This window comes from Lagopus muta, chromosome 1 (genome assembly GCF_023343835.1).
Source record: "Lagopus muta isolate bLagMut1 chromosome 1, bLagMut1 primary, whole genome shotgun sequence".
In the NCBI taxonomy this organism is placed as follows: domain Eukaryota; kingdom Metazoa; phylum Chordata; class Aves; order Galliformes; family Phasianidae; genus Lagopus; species Lagopus muta.
Genome location: NC_064433.1, coordinates 54,608,083 through 54,636,070, shown reverse-complemented (window position 1 = coordinate 54,636,070; position 27,988 = coordinate 54,608,083). Strand labels below are relative to the sequence as shown.

The 27,988-nt window shown below is 34.7% G+C and overlaps 2 protein-coding genes and 1 long non-coding RNA gene across 8 annotated transcripts in view; 2 read left to right on the top strand and 1 right to left on the bottom strand.

Moving 5' to 3' along the window:
• The window catches only part of LOC125700143 (PARP1 binding protein), a 46,866-nt gene extending 36,308 nt beyond the window's left edge, over nt 1-10,558 (top strand). For 2 of the 5 annotated variants that reach the window (XM_048960492.1, XM_048960519.1), the window contains 2 exons: nt 8,658-8,808; nt 9,443-10,558. In XM_048960492.1, the coding sequence (XP_048816449.1) occupies nt 8,658-8,808; nt 9,443-9,777 (486 nt within the window). In that variant the 3' untranslated portion in view covers nt 9,778-10,558. The remainder of the gene's footprint in view (nt 1-8,657; nt 8,809-9,442) is intronic. The other 3 variants (XM_048960500.1, XM_048960483.1, XM_048960509.1) reach the window with 3 other exon arrangements.
• PMCH (pro-melanin concentrating hormone) lies at nt 10,079-13,840 on the bottom strand. Of its 2 annotated transcripts, XM_048960844.1 has the most exons (4): nt 11,251-13,840; nt 11,004-11,155; nt 10,453-10,654; nt 10,079-10,193 (listed from the first exon to the last, which is right to left on the bottom strand). In XM_048960844.1, exons 1-4 carry the CDS (start codon nt 11,330-11,332, stop codon nt 10,144-10,146), a joined length of 486 nt encoding a protein of 161 aa, XP_048816801.1. In that variant the 5' UTR covers nt 11,333-13,840; the 3' UTR covers nt 10,079-10,143. The 2 variants fall into 2 exon arrangements, with proteins under 2 accessions (XP_048816801.1, XP_048816795.1); XM_048960838.1 differs by having other exon boundaries at nt 11,004-13,840.
• Nucleotides 13,841-19,945: 6,105 nt separating this feature from the next.
• Nucleotides 19,946-27,403, top strand: LOC125700333 (uncharacterized). Its single transcript, XR_007379860.1, has 3 exons — nt 19,946-20,088; nt 22,594-22,777; nt 25,764-27,403. It is a non-coding gene; the product is annotated as an uncharacterized LOC125700333 (long non-coding RNA).
• The last annotated feature ends 585 nt before the right edge of the window (nt 27,404-27,988 follow it).

Sequence of the window (27,988 nt, the reverse complement as noted above, 5' to 3'; positions counted from 1 at the left end):
GAAACTTATGGGAAAACATTTGAAAAGATTGGAGCTGATAAATGATATTCATGATAATTTTACTATAAATAACATAAGTTGCAGCTTTATTCATCAAATAGCAATATTTGTAATATGTAATATGCCATTTACATAATACATTGAAATAGACAGTTTTTTCTGTCTAAACTGAGGTTTTGTAATTGGGTTCATGAAGTTATGTTCAGTGTTACAGTACAAAAGAAAGTCTAAAGTTAATTGCCTGTCAAGTTTTGGATTTTTACCAGGAACATACAAAGTTTCTCACAGAAACTATCAAAAATATGAAACCTGAGATTGATTCCTGTTATGAAATCATTCTTTTTTTTTTTAATAGTTTTTTGCTAATCAAAAACATGAGATTAGCTTCTATGGAGAATTTCTATGTAAATTGTAGTTCTTACCGAAGGTATTTAATCATGACAGCCTCCTGAATTGATTCTATATTGCCTAAGAAAGATATTGCGATTCCTATATCCCCTGTTAACACAATACAAGGAGTGACTTTTTCTCCATGACTTTTGTCTCAGCCTTGTTTTCACTGTGATTGATGACACAGAATGTGTCTGTAGCAAAATAGAATGAAATATCTATTATTTTTAGCCAGTCTTTGTTGAAGTCTTTCAGTCTACCTCTAAAACTGATATTGACACTCACAATGTGCCCTCGTTATAAATGAGGACGACTATGTTGAAATGTAAATTACCTTTTATCTTAAGAAAATCAAAATACAAGGAGAACGAGGAACAGGTATAAAGTCTGTGGTTTATCCTTAGAACAATCATAGAACAATCATAGAACAATCATAGAATCACCAAGGTTGGAAATGATCTCTGAGACCATCTAGTCCAACCATCCATCTACCACCAATACTTACCCACCATGTTCCTTAGTACAACATTCAATTGTAAAGATTACTTACAGTGTTTTGTAGATTAAACCTGTAAGATTTGACTCACTTCTACTTCAGCAGAATGGATGCTAAGGTGCATGTGATTAATTTTTAACTGAAAGGCCACTTGGAACTACACAGCTCATGTCTTACAGGAACACTGGGGCTGCCGAACTGTCTTTTGTAATCATAAACAGTCTTCTTCATGGCTTTCTTCCAGTGTATCCTATTGAAAAAAGCACTGCATGGAACTGAAGCCAACTTTCTCAAGATGTTTTTCCATATTGAAAAATCATAAGTAAAAAATAAAAAAATAATGGTGTATCATAAATAAAAAATAATGGTGTTCAAAATGTAAATGCAAATATGTATCAGTACAGAGTCTTCTTACCCAGACTGTTTCACATTGCCTGAATGTTTCACATTGCTTGCAATTCTGTTTTCTGGGTATTAGCCAAACATTTACCATCCAAACTATACTATATGCTTGTAAAGTCTGAGATTGTTCTTCTGATATTCCTGTGCCCTCTTTAGTCTTTGTTTCTCCCATCAGTTAATCAAAATTGCTGTTACCAAAACAGCTAATGACTTTTCCAGCTGAAACTCAGAGATAATTCTCCAACCTTCAACTTTGATCTCCATTCTCTCACAGAAGATCTAGATTTTCTTTTTTATTCTTCTTTTGTCTGTTCCTGGAAGCCTTTCTTACAATTTCTACAGTGTTTCTTTTGCATGTTTTTCTCCCTTTCTTTTCTTACTTAGAAGACATTTGGGATCATACCTTCTTTTTCTTACCTTCTTTGTGGAGGAATACATCTACAAACAAGTTCAGCTATCAGCCATGTATGAATAATTCATAAATCTATATGTAACCTAAGTATCTCTTTTGTCAAAACTAGCAATTTTTGTAACTTCTTCTATAAGAAACTTCTTTTAAGTATGTCTGTCTGTCTTAATATATTTAACTTTGAGAATAGTACCCTATCTGCTACCTTTTTTGCATTATAGCAACTGTAGAATATATTCTCCTTTATCCATATGTCAATTTGACTATAAATCATTAAAGATTCAGCTTGCTTTTTGATCACAGTGGTATATTTTTCTTGGACTTGGTAGATGATCTGTGCAGATTTAGCCTATCTTCACCGAGACTGACAGCTGTTGAACAGCAAAGCATTTAGAAGGTAAATGCCATTCTTCTGTTTGCATATCAATCTGTTCCTTTAAGTGGTAGTAGATACAAACTACTTGTTGTAACGTATCTTAAGCCACACTGATTATTTCTATTTTGCTGCTCTGAGATACTTACATTCAGCCTACAGTACCGATTTTCCTTGTTGGTTTGTTAATTTTCAGTCTGGTTCTTTCAATTTTTTTGCTTTATACCATTTCTTATAGCTGAAGAGATTTGCTATGGGTATCTGCAGAGCTCATTATCCTCTTTTAAAAGCTTTTTCAGTATCTTTAAATCAACCTCTCCTCAAAATTTAGCAGTTTTATGTATTGAGGTGGATGCCCATTACAATGACTAATTTGGGTTCCTTTCCCTATGAATCCATATATTTCTTGTCTTAGATTGTAATGTCCCTTGGTAGAAATATTTCTTGCTCTGTCCTTACTGTGCAGCACATAGTACAATGAATTCCTTGTCCTTGACCATAGATCTCAAGTGCTGTATTAGTGTTTATCACCTTCTTATGCTGAGTATCAGTTTTCACATTCCAAAATTGCTGTATGAAGTAATAATTTACAGGTTGCCTCTAAAATTTGTACTTGTAAATTTTGCTATGCATAATACACAGATTTCAAAATTGACTCACAAGAGATAATGTACATGGATTCTGAATTATACAGTAGAAATATGATGCTTCTTTTCAATGTCACCAATTCTCCTGAGAAATTTCTTATGTGATGGTAGCATTAATTCCATAAAATTGTCATGAGGGCTCTTTTTCGTGCTGCCTCTTTTGACATGGTCAGATTGTTAACCTACAGTGCTAACTCACCATCAGCCACTTGGATTTGTAATAATTTGCAATAAAAGTTTTCTTTACTGTGATATTTGAGAGGGAAAGTGATGATTAGCTTAGTTATATGCTAAGCCCCATCATGAATTGTATGTTGAATAAGGAATTTTGGGAAAATCCCTTAAGCAATGTGAAAAAGGGATACTTCACTAAATTAAAAGTAGGAATAACAAAAATAAAAATGATATCCCCTCCTTCCATAATAGGAACTGACTTTTCACATCTGAAGAATTGCAAAGAACGACAGATCAGTATTTAATCATGCACAATGTAGTGCGCATGTGTTTTGTATCTAAGAATAAAGAAAGTGGGAAAAGTAAGCAGGTAGCTATGAATTGTAATACATTTAAAAATAAGGTAACTCTATGAGTATTTCCATTTTCCAAAAACCAGTTCCTGGCAACAGTGAAGAAGAAATATTTCCTCTTGCAGTCCTCATTAGATACTGGAATAGATGCAAAAATATTCCCTAACTATAAAGGCATTTGTTAGAAGGCAATGCTAGTGCTCAGTTCCTTGAAGAGGAAGAAGTTTGGAGATCTAGTATGTTTCACCTTTTCATTCCCTCCAGCAGAAACAAGTCAGAGTAATAATGAGAAATTCAATTTCATCTTCCAATGAGAGGTGATTGAGTTGTGTTTCAAATTTCCTATCCACTGTTAAAGGGAAGTATCTTAATGGCGAGTGGTATTTTGTGGAAAAAATCTTTAATTCAGAAAGGCCCACAGAATATCTATTCACTTCTATCTCTTGCAGCCAGTTTTTCTTGCATTCAGTTTCTGCTTCATAAAAGAAAATAGACCACTTAACTAGACAAGAGAGAGCTACTTTATCTAAAACAAGGTATTCCAAACTTATGTCTGGTACTTTGAATTATACTTACATTAATTTTAAACCCTACTATTTAACAATTTGTGAATGCAATGGTATTATTTAAGTAGTAATTACTTTTGTGTGAGAGGAATGGAATGATTGTAATAATCACCTCCTTTGATTAGGTTGAAGATCAACTTAGGGGAATAAACAGAATGCATAATATTTAGTTTTTCCTCTGCACCTCAAAAGATAAACTGACGTTTCAAGTGGGTAGGTAAAACACTGGATAGAACTAATGACTTTGGGTGTGAACATTAGAAATTATGAAGGAAGGAACAAAAGCTATTAGGCCATAAGCATACAATATTTGAAAGAGTAGCATATTTTTATATTATTTTGGAAATTGAAGATTGTTTCAGCCTTTAATGCATTGTGTTAATAATCCTGCTACACTGCTAACACATTTACTCCATGACAGCTGCAAGAACTTTCAGTAGTTTGGCATGTTATCTTTTTTTCTTAATGTAACAGGAGACCACCTTTCCTATCTGAAACACTGTTTTCCTCCGATTGGGAACATAACTGTAGTTTTAGTTTTAAAACAATCTGTGGCTGAATAAAACTCTAACAAATGTTGGCATGTTTGATATTCATTGTAATTTCACTGTGTATAGAAATCCTCCCAAGGAAAAAAACTCCACAAAGCAAACAATTCCACTCTGCCTTTCTCATGTGACTTGTTCATGCCTATACAAAGTGATTTAATTTCTAGATTCAAGCACTGATGTTATTTTTCACTGGTTAGTTTCCCTAAATGCTGTTACTTGAGAAAATTGTTTTGCCTGTTTGTGATTCCAGTACAAATAAATTCTAACTTGGAAAATTGTCAACAGGAAGTTATCAAGAGTTTTCTGCATGCCCATTGTAACTATGGGTAGAAAAGGCATAGCAATAGAGAAAATAATCCATCTCTGGCAGACGTGTTATCTATTGTAAAAATGAAATTTCTGACTGGAATGTAATTATGGAATGTAAATTGATTAGTAGTTTTGGTGGTTATGAAATGAGCTAAAAAAATGAAAACCTGAAGGAGAAAAGAAGGGGAGGTATAGATTATGTTCAATAAAAGATCTAAAGACAGGCTATTTTTCTTCATCAGGTACTTGATAAACTATAGTTCTAGGGGAAATACCGTTATTATTACTACAAGACACCTGAAAAACTTTCTAAGGATCCCTAGCTGTGAATTATGAGCACTCTTGAAACCGTTATGTGATAATTTTTGGCTGAATGCTTTCAAAACAGTAGTAAGTTAATTTAGGATTGCGAAGATTGGTAGAATGTCATGCTAAAAAAATTGTCAGATTTGGTAAAATAAAAGCTTGCTATTACCTGAGCTACTAGCCAAGATGATTTTTTTGTGGTTGAATAATATGATGCCTTATTTTGATGATTGTGTTTACTGTTTTTTTTTTTAATATTTTCTTTCTCTTCCCTTAACACTTCCTTTCTTTCTTTCAACTTACCTTTACTATGTTTTCTGAAAGAAAACAAGTAAAGATGCAGAGAATACATTCTTCTCTACTTTTTATCTCTCTCTTCCTCTTCCAAATAGTATTCTAATTGTTTGGCTGGAAAATAAAAACATGTGTTTGTTGTTACTGATGTAGGTTTTCAAATTCTATTAAGCTATTCCAGCATATAAAACCCAAATCTTAACATTCTTACTGACTAAGTATTGGCAGTACTGACTGTATGCAGATGGTGAAGGAGGTCTGGAATAGATTATCAACTAACTTTTAGAAAGAAATAGACCACGCACCATTAATTTTTTGCATAACTGTGAATATTTTATATTGGCATCTCAATGAACTGAAAATCTTTAGGTTCACAAGCTAAGGTGGGAGAATATTCTACATATTCTGTTTGTTAGGACTACTATCTGACCTACATGTGCTAAACACAGGATATCTTATATGCTGTTGTAGTTTCTTCCAGCTAAACAATAGTAACAGTAAAACCCTATATCTGGAATTCATTAGAATTTCTTTCTATGTATAGGTGTAACAGAAATATCCATCTTGCTTGTGAAGAGGAACAGGGACAGCAAGCCATAGTTCATTTCACCCTACTTATGTGCAGCTACTTGCTTAGGAAGTTGAATTCCCAACATCTTTTCACTTTCACAGAGCGGTTGGTTATTGGATTGGTGATGTGGATTCCCTCAAAGCAGTAGAGTTTGAGGAATTTAATGTACAAAACCGCTCATTTCTAAGAGTTTTCCAAGTTGTTGAAAGCATTTATTATGTGTTACTCAATCAAATTTGAAGTTAGTCTTTTTTTTTTTTTTTTTTTTTTTTTTTTTTAAGGAACATTCTGGAAGACCTTTTCTTTTTGATTCAGCTGTAGACTCACACTGTTTTGTTCTGCCTTCGGGCTATTAAAATTATCTTGTTGCTAACTCAGTGTAGTACAGTTGTTGTACTAGCAGGTTTATATTCCTACACCAACTGGGAGGTTTGCTTTAACAAGTCTAGTTTTGCAGTCTTGATTCATATATACCGTTTATCTTAGTACTAGGATCAACTGAAACAGTTCTATTTGGTAGAGTTTTATGTACTTTATTTGCTTGTAAATGGCTGAGTAGCATGTGATGTGGCACAAAATTTTGAGGCATATTTTATGCTTCAGTGCAGTTGAAATACAGACAGATGAGTTTGTGAATTTTTTTCAGTATTTGGTCCTTTGTTTCCACATATTCTAATCCCTGAAAATTAAGTTCATTAAATGTCTTGTGGGTGTTGTAAAAAAAAAAAACAACCCTGAAGTCCAAAAAATAATTCATTGTTTATAGAATGTTAACTATCAAGCTTTCTTGACTGCTTGATGGGCTTTTTTGGTTCTGTATTTATTACATCTTCATTAGCTCAGTACAAAATGCATCTTATTTGCCTCTTGCAATACGAATGTGATAGCATTTTGTGTGCAGGTTATTGTTGCATAATGTGTATCACTTAATAAAAAGTTGAGGATCGAGTAAATTTTAAAGGATTATGATGAAGCATTGGAGAAACAGCAAAACCAGGAAGAATACAGTAATACTAAACTAAAAAAAATTAAGCCATGTATGTTCTGAACATTATATAAATAGGATGTTACATTTAGTTAAAAAAGATTAGTCATGCATTTTGTGCAGTTTCAAATACTTATTCTGAGTCTTTGGGTATAGTTTCATCCTTCTCTGCTGGGTTTGTATGGCAAGCTTTGTGTAGCAGCTGAGCTACAGGTAACCTCTATGAGAAGAGATCAGGAGCTGCCTGCATGCTGGGCATAGTCAGTTATAAAAAAAAAACCAACACTGGCCAACGCTGACTTCATCAGTGATGCTGGTGATAGTTCTGTGGTAACATATTTAAGAAAGGGTAAGCATGGTAGCTGTAAGAAGTGAATGAGAAAAGTGAGAGAAACATCTCTGCAAACACCAAAGTCAGCGAAGAGGGGTATGAGGTGCTCTGGATGCTGGAGCAGAAATTCCCCTGTAGCACATGGAGAAGACTATAAGGAATCTTTCAGAGAGACTGTACGGATATGGGCACATTAAGTAAGAATTACCCATGTTTATGTAAATAAAAGATAGCAAATATATTCACCTGATCAACTGCAGTATCATGCAGATACTAGGCTACCTCTAAAAGCTAGAGTCTATTACTTTACGTGGATGAAAGCAGTGTGTGATGGAAGTGGTATAAACTGTGACTGAATTTTGCGACCCCTGTGAAATGAGGTTTCCAGCCATGTATTCTTTTCTGTTATTCTGTTTGAATATGAAAGTTTGAATTGGAACAAAATGATCTATGGAAGTGAAAACTTGGAAATAGAGTATTTAAACATGCTTGTGCATAGAAGGAAAGTATAATGCAAACTTTTAAATCCTAAAAGTGCCTGCAAACCTCCTACTCAACAAAACCAACTGAAAAAAATAAAATAAATGAAAAAAAAAGTATTTATTTTGTGACAGTGTTTACTGTATTTTCTTTTTGCTGATGTTTGCGCAGCATTTCTCATTCAGCTTGTATTTATTAGAATTCACCTGTGACATTTTAACAGATTTATTAGCTAGAAATCCTAATCCCTGCTATAACTTTCAATGTATTTTAAATAATTTAATAGACTTTCAAAAGGAAGCAAGGGCACAAATTGTCTTGCAGACTCTATAACATTTCTGACAGATTGGCCAGCTAGTATGAAGTTTGGCCCTGGAATTAGAGTAAGTGATAGTTAGAGAAACTGTAGCCTAAGTATAAACTGAGGAAGATTGACCTGGAATCACCAACTCCAGTAAATATAATTATATTGACTATATTAAAATTTTCACACAATTTTTGTAGTTGAACAACATATTTTGATTTGCCTGGGCTATAAGACTAGATTATATCCTTTCAAAGCTAGGAAAGGGCGATGAACATAGAGAACCAGATTCAGTAATGTTCTTCGCCATTGTAGCTTTTTGGCAATGTAGGCTATGCATGTTTTGACAGATCTGGCACTTGACATCAGTGTTCAGTACACCTGTATTTTAGAGATTAATTGCAAAATCTGAAGGTTAACACAGGGAGATCTGAAATAATATTTTATATAGAAGTTTTAGACAAATATGTTGAAGGCTAATTTATATTACTTTTGCAGTGTTTCACTATTATTGCTGTAAGTATTCTTGAAAACTTATATATTTTGTATACTTTTGTGTATTTTGAATACTTCATATAAATTCTTTTTTTATGTGAGTATCCTCATTTTTTAGTAAAACTTTTGAGACAACAGAGTGGAAATTTAGTATTTTACTAGTCCTGCAGGTGTTGAATTTTACTTCTGTAAGTAAAGCTAACACAAATTATTATTGGTAGATGGAGCAATCTTCAATCAAATCTCAGTTTGCATGTACATACAAAAATGAGCTGAGTAAAATAAGGGATCAGCACTTCCTCAGCAGTAGACAAATGCCAGCCTGCATAAATCCTGCACCAAAGCAACATTTGCAAGGTAAATATTTCACAGGTAAGCCGTTGTGGAATTGAATATGTGAATGTGATATCTAAGTGTTCAACTATTATCAAAGAAAGCTTTGGTAAAATTCATGTATAAATATGTTTTCAAGAAAAAAATAGATGTCTCATTGCTTTGTATATACTGTGAGCAGCTAAATGCCTTTGCATTGAAATTTTAATGCTAAATTTGAATTTTTAAGATATTGTTTGAAACACATGTATTGATGCTATCTTAAGGTAAAAAAAATAGTGATACTTTTTATGTAATGTTACTTCTTATTTGACATACGCAAGCTAACTGAAATTTATATCTCTAAGAAAATAATTGTTTGGGTTATTCCTCCATAAGCTATATCATATATATATATTCTAAATCCTTTATGCATATTTTCTAATATCTCAAAGCTTTAAATTAATTTCCCTAATTTAGTTTCCTTAGCTTATTTTTGAGCAAAGTAATTTTGAAATATCAGCATACTTAATACGTAGCAAATGCAAGTGCAATGACCAGAATAGTTTTGTTCTGCTTTATAAAGCAATTGTTTTGATAAAAAAAATCACATGGTAGTCCTGATAGAAAACAGATGATTAAACCCAGGTAACTTCTTTTCTTCACATATGTTTTTGATATTCTTGCATGACAGAAGGTATGAATTCATGTCTTGACATACCAGTGCTTGGAACTATTTCTGAAAATGTTCATCAGAATAAAAATTATAGAGAAATGGGGAAATTGAGTTGTCAGCCAAGGAACAAGAACTCCAAGAATGAACAGATGGATTTGAATAATGACAAAGTTATCTATGATGAGGAAAGTGAAATATCTTTGCCAAAAAATGCTAAGAAACGTAAGACTTCAAACAACCCTCAGAAGGAATTGGACAGCAAAATTGATGGAAAAAGAAAGAACAACAGAACTGCAAGCAAGAATAAATTGATTGTTGGTCAGGCAAAATTAACTCAATTTTTTAAAGTGTAACTTTTTATTTTTACCTGCATTGTCTATTGAGCACTTCAGAAGTGAGATTTTGTAAGAAAAAGGTGAAATTCATGATTTGCTTTTCTTCACACTCAAATCAATGAAAATAGCTTGTGTGTATAATTAGACAAATGCTTACAAGTCTGATTATGCAGGTATCTTTTATTTTTGTTAAGAATACATCAGTATTGACAACTATGCTCTGTTTTGGTAATGAATTATGCTTCTCTCAACATTGCAATATAATGAAAATAATGTTAGATGCATATGTATAGGAATACTAAGACACAAATATCTTCCAATCATGTTAAACTCACAATAAAATATTTAATCTTTTTCAAAGAAGGTGCTGTGAGTCAGTAGTTTTCAGACTTGCCAACAGGGTCGATAGACTCTTCCCAGCATGCATCTGAGCACTACAGGAATATAAAGCGAAAGTTTAAAATAGCAAAGAACTAGAATTCTGTATGGCCTACAAATGCCTACACCCCATCCCCCAGACTATTTACAGTAGAGGCAAGTTGGAAATGCAGGATTTAAATAGCACTAACAAATCCCAGATATTAAATGGAGTATCTAACTGTGCTTTTAAGAAATGGTTTCAGAGACACTGAAGTATACCTTACCAGAATTAATCTAAAAAAAAGAAGAGAGAAAAAAATAAAATGTACTTACTGTCAAAATCTCTCCTTCCTATGGGGAATTTAGCTGAATTTTCTTCTTCCACTGTCTCTCTTTCCTGTATTGATTCAATATTCTGAATTTCAGTGTCAGCTGGAAAAGCAATGGCTCCCTTCAGTGCAAGATAAGGTAGTTGCTTTCTGCCTGCACTGATAGGTACACCATGATTTAAGAAATCATGTCTGGAATCAGTGTCCTGTTTTAAGAAGAAAAACAGTACTATCAGTTTACCTTTAGAAAAAAAAAAAACAAAAAAAAAAAACAAGAGACATGCTGAAACATAGGCTCTTCCCTCCAAACTTTTGTTTCTATTTAAATTATTTTTAATTTTTTAATTTAACTGCCCAGATTAAACATTTAAAAACTGGAAATCAGAAAATTCAAAAGAAGAAATTATGGTAGAAAGGATTTCATTCAATCCTAAACTGATTTTTTTCCTGTACCCAACAAGTCATTACTTTAAATTACTTGTCTTCTAAAGGGCTATGAAAAGAATTTCAATTCAATACTTAGGCGATTAAAAAAATGTAAAACTGAAAACTCACAAAAAACTTTAATCTTCTGTCATCGTCTTCATCCAAGAAGCTTTCCTCAATCTTATAACGTTTCAGCAAAGGCACTGCTCCTCTCTTTTCAGTTCTATCTCCATTTCGAAGGGTTCTTCCTAGATTGATTGCAGTTAGCAGCATATCTTCATCTGCTTTTTGCAGAGATTTTGAAACTGAGATTAGAAAACCTTGAGAAAAAAGAGAGAGTATTAACATATATGATGAGATACACATTCTTAATTACTTAATGCTTTCATATAAGGTAAGCAGTTTTCAAACTCTAAGCTTTTCAGGTGTAAATTAACATGTTCTCCATCTGTGCCCATCTTTATATATTTTACAGACTGAATGGAAACTCCTTCAGTGAGTGATGAGTTCAGTCTTTTAAATGAGTCACATTAAGGATAAGGCTTTGTATAAGCCTTCTAATCCCATCTATTGTTTAGAACTACTTAAACATTTCTTTAGCATGGATAATTTTTTTCTTTCAATCTTTTTAGAACAGCAAGGTAGCTCCTTTGGAGCATCATCATTGCAAAGCTCAGACAAAACAGTGATGTCCATTTGTGGTGTTTAATAAGCTTCACATTCATTTAAGGCAACTTGAGAAAAGGAGCTAATTTACATAAGTAAGCAGGACTTTGTGAAGGTGTGACTTATCATAGTCTTTAATCAAAAGTGACTTACTAAAGACTTGAAAAACTTGGAATTTAACAGTATCTTAGACTGCTACTGTGTTCAGGTTGAAGTAACTAATTTGTCTGTTATCTTTAATCAGTCAAAGAACTCAGGTAAGAAATATTTTTTAATACTTAAGTGATTTTCTGCATTTTCTTGTTGAAAATGAACATTTCCCAAACAAATAGAAAATAATCAGATACACTTGCTAGGAAAGTAGAAAGAAAGTGAAATTTCATTTTTAAATTAAAAAATACATTATTTGAGGTCTGTCTACAATTCTGTGGAAAAAAAGGCAGGAATTTGTGTATAATATTTTTTGCTTCATCTAGAAAGCAGATGTGGATTTAGGTAATCTCTTAATGTCAGTGACAGAAAAGATCTATTCAATGACTGTGTGCCATCATGTATTCATGCTTATTTTAACCTTTATGGTAGGGCATAGAACCAAATATCATCCTAAGTAAAACAAACTAATAGGAAATTGATCAAGAAAATGAGAAGGTTAGGATTAGGGAATGGTGCAAAATCTCCCACTAGGAGGCCGGTAGTGACAGGGGTACCCTGAGGATCAATAATGGGTGCAGTCCTGTTTAACATCTTCATTAATGATCTGGATGATGGGTGAAGCGCACTTGGTAAATTTGTGGCTGGGATAGTGGCTGCTGCCTGGATGAGACCCAAGGCAGCCTTTTGTAACTTGAGCAAGGGGGTGGGGTAAGTGGCTTCCAGAAGTTCTGTCAAAACTTTAGCTTTTTGTGATTACCCTTAAGTAATCCTACCTGTTAATGGGTTAAAACCAAAGTCTGCATGAAACTTTTTTCCACTGTTACAAGTAAAAGAAGCAATAAGGGAGTATGGAATAGAAGGAACTATGTGAATAGATTTAAAAAAAAAAAACAAAAACAAAGGTGAATTAAACAATATCACCTTTTTATACAAAGATAATTAACTGAATACTTAAGGTCTGAAGACTAACCTAGCATGTAACCTAGCACATTTTTGCAAGATTTGTGTATGAAGTGTCATCAGGAATTTGTCCCATACTCATATGTGAATAATTGTCATGTGTGAGCTTTTGAGCCTAATACTTAGTATTAAATATTAAATACTATTAAATATTGAGCAGTAAATAAAACAGGTATGAAGTCAAATCTCTTTTTTTAAACTAGTATCGGAACTGAAAAGCTTCATAATGCAAGATAGTATTTAAACAATCTTAAAAAATAATTTTACTGAATTTTAGAATAGCAAAAAAATAAGAGGTCAGTGTTGATTTGCCCAGTAAGATACTACTTTTGGTTTAAAAGGTGGCTTTCTATTTTAATTTGGACTTTGTAATGTTTATTTTAGACCAGAAAAATAAAAAATAAAAAATTAGTTGTTTTGCAGCCCTTTTGGAGTGCGTTTAGAAGATGTCTGTCATCTTAACTGAGAGTTTAAAAGCATAAACCTTTCATAATGCACTTGTTCATTTGTGTGATCCTCCAGAAGTGGAGAAGAAAGAAACCACAAAAAACAAAATAAAGACAAAACATGTATTTATATGCATGTGACCAATGAAGGCAATTATAACATTTGGGTAGTTGTGAGTAATATAATAATTTTCTTATGATAAGTAACTAAATATGTTAGATTTAAAACCAGACAAGCCCATAAAATAAACCAAAATAAAACAAAACACAATTAAAAAAAAAACAAAACCAACTTGGAATCTGTGACATTTTTAATTAAATACCTGTTTTGGCAGTGATATATCTATGCACAAAGTTTCTGCTAATGATCATATGAATCATTACTTACTAGCTATTTTAGGTCCATATTGTAAGAAACAGCATGAACACCTTATTGAAGTCAAGAATTGTATTTCCTACATTTCTATGTTCACAAGATATATGCATGTCAGAGTTGTTGACAGCTTGTTGACAAATCAGTACGAACTGTTGCTCATCAGCATGTTTTTGTATATGCGCTTACTTCATTCAGTATTTCTTTCAGCAGAAAGGACTGCTTTCTGTGTTGCTTTTTCCCTATAATTAATCCCAGTTACTCTGATCTTCTAAATGTTGGCTATAGTCTATTTGATCCTGTTATCTTTACCTTAGCAAGAAGATATGGATTTGGGTTTTTTAACTGTCAATCTTAGTAAAGTGATGTAAAATACAGCCTCTCCATGATTAAAGTTTAAGCTGATATGTCATACAAAATTCTTCAGATTTGTGATTCTTCTTTTTTAAAAATTTTACAATTATTATTATTATTATTTATTTATTAGACTAGATATCGGAAAGAAATTCTTTACTGTGCAGGTGGTGAGACACTGGAACAGGTTGCCCAGGTTGGCAATGGATGGCCCCTCCCTGGAAGCATTCATGGCCAGGCTGGATGGGGCTTTGACAACCCTATCAAGAGGGTGGTGTCCCTGCCTATAGCAGAAGGATTGGAACTACATGATTTAGAGATCCCTTCCAACCCAAACCATTCTATGATTCTATGATTTTATTTGATGATAGCAAATAACTTCAATTTTAACCCCTAAATTGTGTCTCAGTGAGTCTAATGACCAAACTTCATCTTTTCAAAGTCATTCTGCTGGACTTAGCAGGTGTGCCATTAGGAGTCAGTGCTGTATGTATATTTTTATGTTTTCTGACAAGACTTTACTACGAGAATGAATATTATTTCCAGTTAAAATTTGTTGTGAGGTACACAAGGACAAGAGTGTGGGTGCATAGTAGTGGTTTCCACATCCTGAGATTTGGAAGAAAAGACACAATGACCAATATGTCTTTCATTATAATCAGAAGCATCTAGAGTTCAATTACTTCTTACATAATTTACTTAAACCTTTAGCACAAAGTACACATGGAAATAAAAATAAAAACAAATCTGCTTTTTATTTTTTTCAAAAGGTCACAGGCTTTGTGCACGTCTTTTCAATTATTTGGTTTCTCTTTGGCCAACTGTACCTCATAAAGCAAACTCATTTATATGTCCATGTACATTCTTATTTTGTTAAAATGTTTGAAGTGGTCTCTTTTGATGGTAAGTATCCATATTTCTGATAGAAGACCCTGGTGCACAAAGTTATTGTGGATGAGCAACCAAAAGAAGGAGCTTCCTTATAAGCATAATAAAAAGTCAAAAGAAGACCAGGGCCCCTTTTCTTTACAGAGAAGTAAATAGATTTTAGCTAAGGAAAAACACAGAAAAAAGGAAATGCAACTGAGATTCTGAACTACCTTTGAATACATGGCGTCTTGGAGATGCCACGAGGCTGGCAATCCTATTTAAGTCTGCTAGAATTCCTGCAATTTCTACTCCGCCATTGATGGAGTATTGACAGTGCTGAGGTGAGTTGTTTGTTTTGTATGACTATCACTGGTGCAGGAGAATTTCTTTAGAAGTTTTTCCTCATGAAAATGCTGATCCACCATTAGTGGATCAAGTCCGGCAAAGGGTGGTGAGTACTGCTGATATACAGTGATCCTAGGACTGACCATAGCTTGGATTTGAGAGCAGCAGCAGATCCTCTATTTCCAACTTTGTATGAAAGCAATCCAGTTAAGGTAAAAAAAATTTATTATGATATCATCACAGGTTTTTTACTTATCCATAAATTCTACTAAAGGCATATTTACGTTCCATGCATGTGAGTACAAATGCTTTCAGAGAGCTGAATCCTCTGAGTCCGTTTGCATGATGAGAGATGACATACTGCTCACGTGGGTGCAATGAGTGAGCCCAGTTCTGCTACAATCCCTTTTCACAGACCAGGCATATAGTAAATCAGCACTTCTTTCAAAAATAAAAATAAAAATCCAAACACTTGGCTGTTTCTTACCTGAAAATTTTATCAATTGTGACAATTATTGATAAAATTTTTTTTTGTAAGTTTATTAATTTTACTCCCCTTTAAAAGAGAATTGCATTTTTGTCTGAATGTTTTTTCAAATAATACTTTTTTTTCTAACAGCAGAGGTTTTAAGAATCTTGGTGTTTGTGAAGCAATAATATTACAAGTCCACAAAGTATTTTTACAGTGCTTTGGATGCGAGGTACATTCTTGAGATGTGCTATTTTGTAAGTAATTCCTGACAAAGGTCAGAGGTGTTTACAAGAAGTTGTGATGCCTAAAAAGATCAGGGAAATGCACTCAAAATTTTCATGTGTTAGGCTGAGTCATATACTTAAGGCATGCTTTTGGGAGTCTCCTGATGGGTCCTGATATTAGGAATCAGATATCTTTTTGTATTGTTATTGTGAAGTGAAATTCAAAACCTGCAAATGTCCCACTTGGTATTCTGTCTGCTGTTTTCTGTTCCAGTCCTGTATGCTAATGATTGAAATGTTTATTCCTTATCCATTCATGTGCTACTAGGTTTATTGTAACCAGAACCTTACAATAGTTGTAACGTCCTCATTACTGCAGTAGGTTATTATTCCATTGGTAATAACTACTATTCAAGATCTATGATTCACATTATGATCTAGGAATTGGTCCAGACTGAATCAAATCGTACCAGTTTCTGTTATCTCAATTACAGTCAGACCCTTTTCATCCCAATCATGATCATTGATTGAAGCATGTCTCACAGTCTCTCAGTCACAGTTTCTACACCTTATTACCTTTGTCTGCAGATGAGTACTAACACTGATACTCAAAAGTAGAGCCAAATAAAAGTTTCCAAGAGTTACTGCACAGAATGGCAGACACACTGGAGATTCCAGTGGAATCAGTCCAGGATAAATCACATAAGTTTCTGGACATATTAGGTGCCTCCATGACAGCATGCCTTGTAATTCCCATAAATGTAGGCCTTTTGAAGTCAGCCAAATTACTCTGGCAGATATCTGCTTCCTTATTATTGACAATACAGGGGACTGGATTGATGTTATCCAGTGCTATCAGCAAGCTTTGAACAAGTCTGTAAACAGTAGTGCTTGGTTGTTAAGTGCAGCATCATTCCATTAATGGAATAGGTGAGCATCAAGGTCTACAAAGATCCCTGTCACAAGATAAGGAATTGAACAAAACTTTAATTAAACAAAAGTGAAAGCAACCTACTTTTAAATTATATTCTTTTAGTTATGAACTACTGCTGTTTTAATCAAGGGTTTTTTCATGAAATTTGGAATTGTTGTCATTGAAATATAAAAATATTGATAAAGAACTGTGGAAGATTTTCCTCAGCTGGAGTTATATAAGACTTGGTTAATTTTCCTGCAAGAAATAAATGTGATTATCCTACTACATCTTGTTGTTTGTTTGAACTCTAAGGGTCATTTTGCCCAAAGGCAAGCAACATCAGCTGTCTTAGGGAAATGTACTGTTGCAATTACCTTTGCAAAACGTTACTATTTCAACTTGATCCCAAATTTTGGATAAAAGTGTGGTTTGCAGCTGAAACTACTCTGTTTCACTATTTTGGGAGATGCAGTCAGCCATTCATAGTTAAATCTGCATTGTTTCGCTTTCAAATAATAACTTGCTGATGTTACATTTGATTTTCTGAGATGTTATCAGTGTGCACCCTACAACGTACTCTGTTTTATTTTTTTGGTGGCACTGCCTGCCATGGACACTGAATTGTAAGTGACACTGAAGTGAGCAAGGGTTCCATGCTCTTTATACTATACATGAGGCACAAAGAATAGAACTGGCATAGATTACAGCTTCAGCTGGAAGTCTTGGTGTTGCTTCACCTGTACAGTGATTCTTACTGGATTTATAATGATTTGTAAGTGTTCTTCCATTTGGGATCTGAACTCAGTGGTTGGTTGTGCTTTATGCAGCCGGTTGAATCATTTGTTTACTGCATTGCACTTTAAATCAGCTTACCCTTCAAAGCAACCTTTCTATTATAACAAATATAAAATCATATATATAAAAAAATATACAAATGGTGCTCCATAAGTAATGCCTCCCATTTGATGTTGTTGGATTGCAACATCAGAAGTGGATGTTAGTGATAAGGCAGTAGAGTTAAACCTTCTCCGAAATATTTCATTACATGTTGTTGCTATGTGACAGATGGCAGTAGTAGGGCTTTCTGATAAAATCACATGTGATGTGGAAGTGTGTATGAAGAGAGGGTGTGGAATCGAATTCCTCCGTACTAAAAAGGCACCCAGTGACATTCATTGATGCTTGCTGACCATTTATGGAGACCAAACAGAGGATGTGAACACAGTGAGGTTATCAGTAATGCGTTTCAGCGATGGTGACGGCAACGTGAAAGCCAAGCCACGTTCCGGACAGTGATACATATTATTATAAACGTGGAATGTTTATAATACAAATAATGCTCTTGTTCATCTCTGGCAAAAATGCACAGCTAATAGTGGTGTCTGTGTTGCAAAGCTGTGTCTTGTAGCTGAGAATTTGCTCTATCAAATAGTGTTAAATCATCCTTTGTACGTGTTGTAGTTTCCATGGAAATAAATAGGAAGCATTACTTTATATAAAGTTGACCTGGTGAGAAAGGCCTGAAACTGAATATTCAGCCTAAATTACTGACTTTTGTCAGTAATGTGATTGAGTGTTTTCTCCATATCTTGCTTTTTGTGCATAAAGGAAGAGTCCTTTCTCTAGCCTTATCAAAATTACTGTGAATACTAACAGTGATGCCATTAATAAGTTCAGCAGCTGCCTGATAAAGGCAAGTAGACCAAAAGTTCTGCTATTCAGTTAGTAATGTTAGAAGAGAAGGGAAAACCATTAAATTTGAGGATTTATGTGTAAATACAGCTTCTAAAGTAATGTGTTTCTTTTCTTGGATATATGTCTTTGATGTGCTTTATTCTATTACATAATTACATGGAATCACAGAACTATATGGTTGGAAGGGACCTCTGGAGATCAAGTCCAACCTCTTGCTAAAGTGGGTTCCCTATGGTAGGTTACGCATTTGTCATGTGTCAATAATTTTTTAAAAGTCTTCCTGTTCATCTACACATGACTGAACTTTTTAATTTGGAGACAATCTTCCTGAATGTTTTTTAAATTAATATAGTATTGTTATCATTGCATAGAATGTAACACTTCTTATTTTGAATAAGCTGCCATACATATTTGATAATAAAGTAGATAAACTGGAAATTATTTCGACTCCATATATGCACAGCAATTCTGGTAGAAATTGTTACAATTTATAATCACAAATTATTTAACAGTCTTCATGTTCACAAGTTACCTTTTAGTAAAATTCTAGCCATTCAATATTTTTCTGAACTGCTAAATAGGATTTAGTTCAACTGGAAGCTGATTTGCAGTTTCTAAGATATAAAAAATACACAGTCATGAGCAAGAATTGATTATACTACCTGTCCATTCAGAGATGCTGCCGGTAATTACAAACCTTAATTTGAAAGAAAGATAATAGGCAATTCCTGGCAAGGAACGGTCAGATTTTAAGGTAGAATTAGATTGCAAAATCTATAGATTTCTACCAACTGGATGGCCAATACAGCATGGCAGTATCTGTCCAGGAAATATTTGGAGTGCACTGGCAATAACTTCTTGATAGGTGACCGGGGAGCTGAGGAGGGGAAGCGCTGTGGTGGACATAGTGCTGTTAATGAAGAACTGCATCTGAAGGTTGAGGTGATCTTGGCTGCAGTGATTTTGAAATAGGAGGTAGTAAATAAGGCAGAATTAGACTCTTTTCATTAGCGTCCAGTGAATTGAAAGGAGTCAAGGGGCACAGGGTGGTACACTAGAAATTGCACTTAAACATAAGATGAAAAAATAATGTAAGGGTGGTGACTAGTGTTGGAATAGCTTGGACAAAGAGATGGTGGAATCTCCAATCTTGGAGGTATACACGTCTGAAAGGACAAAACTCTGAGCAACGGGCTGTAGCTGATCCTGCTTTGATGAGGGCTGGACTAAAGGACTGCCTGAGGTCCCGTCCAAACTCAACCATTTTGTGATTTGCAATTCCCAATTCATTTTTACATCTCAGTGTAACGTTATGGTTGCTAAATTTACATCTTCTTAAGCATTAATTCATTTCTCCAACTCCAGCAGATGTATAATTAACTTGAATTGTCTATCTGAATTATTAGTTTGGCTAACAAAAAATCAGGAATATTCAGCAAAAATACTTCCTCCAGGATATTTTTGAGTAAAAACAATTTTAATAGTGTCACCTTTAAGTAGTAGCAGTGTATGAGAACTGTTGTGTCACAGCCTGAACTGATAACTGAGCACCTGGTGAAGGGGGTGGCTGGCCCAGAAAGCACAAGTGCAAGCAATTAACCTGTGTTTACTGCCTGACCAGAAGGTCCACCTCTCCCTGGGCTAATTTAAGGGCTAACCTCTAAAGGAAGAACGTCTCCTGGATGAAGGTTGTTTCTGGAGGAGGAGTATTTTATAGTTAGTGACCCTATTGCCATTTGGGTGGGTGTTTTTTTTTTATTATTATTTTTTTTTTAATTTTTTTTTTTATTTTTTTTCCTTCTGGTATGTGATTATTGATATTCCTGATAATGCTTTGTCTGGTAGTACAAAGAGCTTATGAGAAGCAATCTCATTGCTTCCATGGACCAACAGTAGCAAGCTGGATTTTTTTGTTTGTTTGTTTGTTTGTTTGTTTAAATGAATTTATTGTCTTGTTTATTAGCTTAATGAATAAAAGTCTGAATTTAACATAGTGTAAGTATTCTTAACCTGAAGTGATGAGCTTGTTCTTTCTGTCTTGTAAGTCAAAAATATTTGTGCATTATCACTGTTTTTGTTTTGTTTTGCAAGAACTACAAATGGTTAACAAGTTTTCTAAGCATTGCTATTGATGTTGCCTACTTCATACATATTTACTGTGGTACTTAATTCTGAAATGGCACTACATGGGTGTGTTTTACTTTATATGAGGTTATAAAGAGTTGCAGGGGATGTATTACTAGGTGTATAAACATGGAAATTTATGCTTATTGGAGTTGTGTAATATGTGTTTGATAAGGAGTGATTTTTCTTATGTCTGATGTATGAACAACAAGTGCTCATTCCATACATTCTATAGAATCATTAAACTAAGAGAGAAAAACAGAAGCAAGAGGAAATGTAGGGAAGTCAACTCATGTGGTATAGTTCCCCACTTCTCAGTTTGGTAAGAAGTGTAAGACTTCTGAATCTGACTGAATTTCTGATTGATGTGTAATATGTAACACTGGCTCCAAACTGTTTATGCTACAAGAAACATAGTTTAATGCATGAAGAACTGTATGGTAAGATACAAAGGTACTTGGGATAGAAGTCTGGTTGCCTCCTTACATATCTTTATAGTAAACTAGTGCTTAAAAGCATTGGTGATTTGTCCTCTCTTTGGCTCTCTTTTTGCCACGTTGTTTCTGATTACATAATCTCTTGAATATTTTTGTAGATGAAGTCATAGATAATGTTAAAACTCAACAGTGTTTTGATGTTAGAAAAATGTATCAATTGCAGTCATCTGGATTTTTTCCTGTTGTTGAATTTCCTTTTCGTAAACAGGCAAATGCTTCTAGAATGGTAAGGAAATTGTTTATCATCAGTGTACTAAAAAGGCTATGAAAGCTAAATAGTTACATATGACATGGATTATATTGAGTAAGACTGTCCTTGCAGTATTTGCCACATGATGATTGTGCAAAATCCTGCTTCTGATGATGCACTTAATTGTGATTCTTTAAATATTTAATTTAATTGGAAAAAGTCAAGCTGTGCTAGGTATTGTCATTAGTGTTGCATATTTCTATGAAAGCTGTACTGCTTAATGAAAAATTCATTTTAATTATGAAGAGATACTTATATATCAACCAAAGGAGATCTCTGAAGTAAAGTTGTAATTGGTCTTAGACTTGCACCTATTTTAGGAAGCAGTAGAATTTGGACTCCAGGTAATGAACTTTAACATTGAAAGTAAAATGGAAATGGGTTGTTTTTATATCAAAAGTAATTTTGAAGTATAGTTTTAAATACACACCAAACACTTCATATTGATAATGCATTTCATTAGTTATTTTGCAAAAAATTAGATACTGGGTTTGACTTGCAAATGAAAATGTTTTGTTACTCCAGTGTACGTCTAAATATGCAACATAATGCATTTCTGTTGCATGGAAACTACATCTATGAGCCAAATGGCGTTTTTAAGTGGTGTTGCTGAATATACTGTGGATACACCACCTAGTACAGTATGATCCTTTTAAGAATTAAAAAGTGTTACTGCAAATTTCTCCATTTCTTCTGGTACTTCCCCCTCCCCTGCCCCAAAATGCCAGAATTTCTAACTGCTGTCAGTCTGGAGCTCTTCATAGGTAGAGTAGAAAAACTATAAATGCAAAATACTACATCTATTGACTAGCAAAAGCTTTTTATTAATGAAAAAAAGTATGTAAGTGTACACGCAAACAAAAGTTTGGAGTATTTTGGGACTAGGAAATGGGTTTCATGGAGATCTCTGTACTGGCTGAATATTTCTAGCTTGGCCAGACAATGATCATGTCTGATATTCCATGTTAAAATGTTACAAGTTGGAAAAAAAGAAAAAAAGGAAAATGTTGGCACTAGACTGAATAAAACTCAGCTTTATGTCTGAGTATTTGGTATTTTGGGAGGAAAGTCTCGTGGAGAAATGTAAAGATTTCTCTGTCAAGTTGTTTATAACACTAATAAGAGTAAAAATGAAAAGTGGCTTGTTGAAATCCAGAAATCCTAGGAACGTTAGTCTTGGCAATAGTGTGACAAAAGGCAGGTAATACAATCAAAAGTCACTGATAAATATTGTTATATGAAATAGCTTTTAAGTGTCTGGTGATAGTCTATCTTGGAGAAAACCACGAACTTTTATTAAAAAAAAAATAATGAAGAATAGATCCAGGTATGGATGTAAATATTAATACTAACTGTAAGCACTCTTCTTTGTAGAAGAGCAAAGGGATATATATATGCTACACTGTACAGTAGGTCCTTGGAGGCTTTCAAGGAAAAAGCCTAGAAGATCTCTACAGCCAGCTGGCGAAGATGGAAAGCATCAAGTCAATAGACTTAAAACTGGCTTGCAATCTAGAGATGTTTATAGATCTCGCTGATGAGGAAAGGTTATGCTAAGGTAAGTGAGCTAAAGGTAATTTTTGCCCTTTTAAGCTTATCATATGATATATTGCTTGGAGAAGACTGCTTATATGTTTTTTTTTCTTGTATGAGTGTGTGCAATTACTTTCATTACTACTGAATTTTTATGTTCGTTTATGGTCCTTTCTTGATCCCGTGCCTGAACGCTGGAGGAAGGGAATTATAATATGTAATATAAACTTAAGCAGTTAAAATGTACTCTTGATATCCTAACACTATCCTTGCAGTTGAAAAAAACCTCTCTTCTTCACTTTCAGAAAGCTTCATTTGTTTTCCTGTAATCTCTTCTTTTCAGTGCATTTGATTTTTAAATTGTCTCTTCTTAAGATGTTTGTTCAGCCTGGATATTAAAGTCAAGCATGTTTGACATGGTTTTCCAGTTAGTTAACCAAGGGAAGCCACTTACTGCAATCATTTTGCTTTTCTGCAAAGCCTTTGATGCTGTTTCTCACAGTATTCTTACATACAAAATGTTCTATGGAAAAGCTTGGCATAGCCTTATTGTGATGGGTGAATAACTGGTAGAGGCACTGGGCTCAAAGAGTTATAGTAAATGGAGTTATATCAGGCTGGTGGCCAGTTATTAGTGAGGTTCTGTAGGACTCCATTTTAGGGCCTGTTCTTTTTAGTGTTGTCATAAATTACTTGTATGCAGGACTTGAAGGTATTATGTTTGCAGATAACACTAAACTGAGAGGAGCAGCTCAGGGCCCTGGTTTGCTCAGTGCAGAGCAGAGGAGCTGAGGGGAGGCCTGACGGTGGCTGCAGCTCCTCACAAGGAGCGGAGGGCAGCGCTGAGCTCTGCTCTGTGTGACAGGGCTTAAGCTGTGTCAGGGAAGATCAGACAAACCATGATCTATGGTCATACAATGTGGCTGTATTATATACACAGGTTTTTTTTGTATGATTGTTAGGCAGTTACAAAATGGTAAGATCAGCCCTTCCTGAGTCTTCTATGAACTAGATAGACTTCAACCAAGCTTTGAGCAGAATCTTAGAAGCCTCATCCTTTTAAGCATCGTTTACCTGATGTATAATGGCAATTTGGTATCTGGGTGAGGTAAACAACATAACCAGATTTCATGTAATTTATTCTTGGGTTTCATTCATCGCTTTCAGAAGAGAAACTTTTTAGTCAGGCATATAATATAAGCATTGAAATAAAGCCTGTCTGATGTTTTCACTGGTGTACAGTTACCACATTTTAAACTAGAGCAATTGTTGAAGTGTGACTCTCCCGTGAAACACATACAGTTATAAGAATACATTGGTATGAATCTGTTCTGTGAAAGTATATTTTTGTGAAGTGCTTCTGAAAGTGAGAGACTACTGGTAGCAGGAACACTATTCATGGACGGTGTGACAAAGCCCTGTTTGCAAATGAGGCTTGGTAAATAGTTGCACATCTAGAAAATAAACTTAGCCTCATTTCTAATTTTAACAGTGAGGGTGGTGAGTTTGCCCTGAAATGTGGTTGTTCCCTCCCTGGAGACTTTCAAGGTGAGGCTTGACCAGGCCCTGGACAACCTGATCTCTGCATGTCTCTGTTCATTGCAGGGCTCTTGGACTAGATGACCCCTAGAGGTCCCTTCAAGCTCTAAAGATTTTGATGTGATTAACTGAGGAATCTTGCATTTTGCGAGGCTGTCCTTGTGTTATAGTTACACTGTTCTAGTGTTCCTACAGAGCTTTAATGTACTACATCTGTTCACTGACTGCTGGGCAGGTACAACTGGGCAGGTAGCACACTATAGTTGGAATACTGGTAATATTACAACAACTCTTTCTCATTTCTAGTTAGGTGAAATCATGTGTAATCAGTGAAATTTGCTAGATGATGGTATCAGCTCTCATGGTTGGCATTAAATTTTATTCTACATGAGAAAACTATGATATAAACCTACGCTGAATTGGGGTGGGAGTGAGAAGAGGAGAAAAATAATTCTTTAACAGCATTCTGGGGAGTAAGTACTTCTCTCTGACATGCATCATACCATTCAGTTTTATATCTAACTGGTTCCAGGAGCTGATGGAAAGCAAGGCTTTTTGAGCTGTGCAACTTGCATGTGTTTCTCAAGACTTAAGTAACCTTTCTTCTTGCGGATTATTCCCTGAGAAATACACTTGTGCATCTGAATAGAAGCTGAATTTTTTTGTCTAACCCTGTCTGATCAAGAAACAAGTGTGTGTAGAGGGCATTAACAAACTGTTCATGATGCTCGTCTTCTACTCTATGGCCAATAATCTGATTAATTGTGTTCAGCTTGTTATTGACAGTATCGTTTAGTTTTCACCAAGGGGGGGGGGGAAACTGGGCTTGACTGAGTATAAGAAGGATGTTTTACAAGTAATTTTCTGTCTGCTAACCCAAAAGTAAAATGTTAATTTCTGCTGAACACCTGATTGTTAAGGAATATCTGTGAAATTCTGCAAGACTGTTGTCGGCTTTTGCTCCCCTGCTAATTTCAATGGAATTTATTTGGAGAATAGAGAAGAGGTAGAGATGTTACTGATTAAAAACTTCCCATCAGTTTCATTAAGTTGCTAGAAGAAGAGACCCACTAAGTTCCCCATCTGAATGACAAGTTTTTGTAGGAGCTCAGATTTATTCCAACTGCAGGGAATGAATTTAGATGGTATACCTACAGGAAAAGCTTTAATTTGAAACCATTATAGTGACACAAGTTAGAAGCAAACTACATCTCATTTTCTATTGGAACAAATGACTACCAGTTGAAGCAGCACAGTTTAGAAAAAATGACCGTGAGGAAGCGTCTGATAGTTGTGATTTAATCTGGCACATGGCTCAGCACCACAAAGCTGTTCGCTCAGTCCCTCTCCTCCTTGTGGCATAGGGGAGAGAATTTAAAAAAAAACAAAACTTGAGGGTTGAGGTAAGACTACTTGTGAAAATATGATCATGACTGTTTTTCTTTTCCCTGTGTATGAATGTACATAAAAAGTGATGCGCAAGCAAATGCTCACCATCCCCCAGCTGAAGCTCAGCTAGCCCTGCAAGCAGTGGATTACAGCAGATGAATTTCCACTTCCTTCAAAACTCCCTTCTCTTGTTGTCACGTGGTATGGAATATCTTTTTGGCCAGTTAAGTCAGCTGTTCTAATTTTGTTCTGTGCCAGATCCTTGGGCCCTTTGCTGTGTATTGTCTTGGCTCTATAAAACACCGCTTAGCAGTTAACTATAAATATTCTCATGTTATCAGTGTTGACCTAAAACAGTCATACCAGGCACTCTGAAGAAAATCATTCTATCCCAGCTGACAGGTAGAGATTTAATCTTCATGGAAACTGAATTTCACAAATTGAGTGTGTTCATGTGTTGGGTTCAGGGCTGCCCAGGCCCAAGAATTTTTCTCCACTACAGCCTACATCTTCTTTCCTGTAGACCTTCTTGAATGTACCAAGATCCATTAGAATTAAGGAGTTATAAAAGTTATTTAATGAGAGCAAAGACCATGCAAGGAAACAAGTATTAATTGGCTTTTAGGGAACAAAAAAGGCTTGGAAGAAGTCTCTAACCTGCAGCTGGAACAATTAATAGCCATTGGTCTTGGAAAGAAACTCCTTTTTATTTGAATTTGGGAAGGGACGTATTGGTTAGAGGAGACAGAGTTCCTGTTTTTCTGCAGACAGGAGTTGTTCCGGAACAGGGTGGCAGATCTATCAGGTACCAAACAAACAGTTTGATTTTTGTAAAGAGATTGCCTGGGGATAAATGGTTGTTCATACTAAAGAACCTTTCTGTGTATTTTGAGAGAACCTACTCTGTATCTTGTCACCCAGGCACCTGCTCTATTCAGCAGTCATATTTTCCCTGGTCTTCTGCAATCTTAGTACCTCTAGGGGCTCTTCTAGTTGTCTTTGACATACCTCACCAAATTCAGTTCCAGCTGGGCTTTGGTTTTCCTAACTTTCTGTGCATGTTTGAACAGTTTCCTTGTATTTCTCCCAGACTACTTGTCCTTGCTTCAACCTTCCATATTATTACCTTGCTGTTGCTCATAGTTAAGTATTATGAAACAGTGAAGTCTTTAAAAACAATTGAAAATGTACTACAAAAGAAGGGAGAAAGTCTTTACTGTTCTGTTGATACTCATCCAAAAGCATTAAAAGTATGTTAACTTTGTGAAGTTGTACCATATGCAGGAGTACAACTATTTTCCAACTGTTACAACATATCTATTCAGTATGAGAGTAGCTTTAGGCATGAAATAAAACTTTGATTGCCATTATTTTAAACTTATGTGGAAGAATGTTTATGGTACTCCTAGAAACGTTGCATTGAATTGCACACATTTCCCAGATTTATATTGATCTAAGAGAAGTCATTAGCAATCTGCATTTTTGAGATCATTATTGGTACAACAGGGTGGAGTGAGTCACCGAAAGCTTAGTGACATAGAGCTGGGAAGCAAAAAATGCGTACCATTTGTTCAGTGTTGCATCTGAATTAGTATATTATGATCAGAGACTTAAATTGCCTTTTTATGCTTTGCTTTTCAAAATGTGATTTTAGTAAAAGTACTGACTGAGAAATTTGAAATGATTCCTCTCTGTCCTTGAACAGACGCAACTATTGGAAAGGCTGCTATAAACAGCTAATGCTGTGAGGCCTTGTCTACTGAAACTAGCACTGTAGTTTGGATTTTGTAGATTTCATGGTGTTAACGTGGTTGAGACTACATATTGGTTGGTGCTGTTTGATTTTTATAAACATGTGGTACAAGGGTTCTAATTATAACAATATTACTTAATTATCAGTGTAAAATACCAATGTATTTTCATAAATAAGCTTACAAAAGCATTTTTGGAGGGAGAACATATACTTGGATGGCTTTATCTTTTTTTGCCAGATAGTACATAGGTAGAAGACAAATAGTAACACCTAATATGTAGGCTCAGAAATGAGAACTCATAAGGTCAACTGGTTCATATTCCAAAAGGAGATGACAAGATTGCTTCATGTACTTCTGCAGGATCTGATCACCTGGAAAAGCTGTATTTTGCATAAATGCTTAAATAAAAGTTAAAAAAAAAAAAACACTTATTTTTAAATGAAACCAAACATTATTTTTAATTGCTTGAAACACCAAAGGCAAGCAAATCTGTAATACCCACAAAAAATTCAATCCTTACTAAATCAGTGTACGTTTGGAAGGCTTAAACGAAT

What these genes read in the sequence shown, in the direction of transcription:
- PMCH (XM_048960838.1), bottom strand. Translation starts at nt 11,240, where the DNA reads ATGTGTATCTCATCATATATGTTAATACTCTCTCTTTTTTCTCAAGGT. An exon ending in ACAGAAGATTAAAGTTTTTT is followed by an intron (nt 10,655 to 11,003) that starts GTGAGTTTTCAG and finishes TTCTTAAAACAG; the next exon opens with GACACTGATTCCAGACATGA. An exon ending in AGGAAGGAGAGATTTTGACA is followed by an intron (nt 10,194 to 10,452) that starts GTAAGTACATTT and finishes ATATTCCTGTAG; the next exon opens with TGCTCAGATGCATGCTGGGA.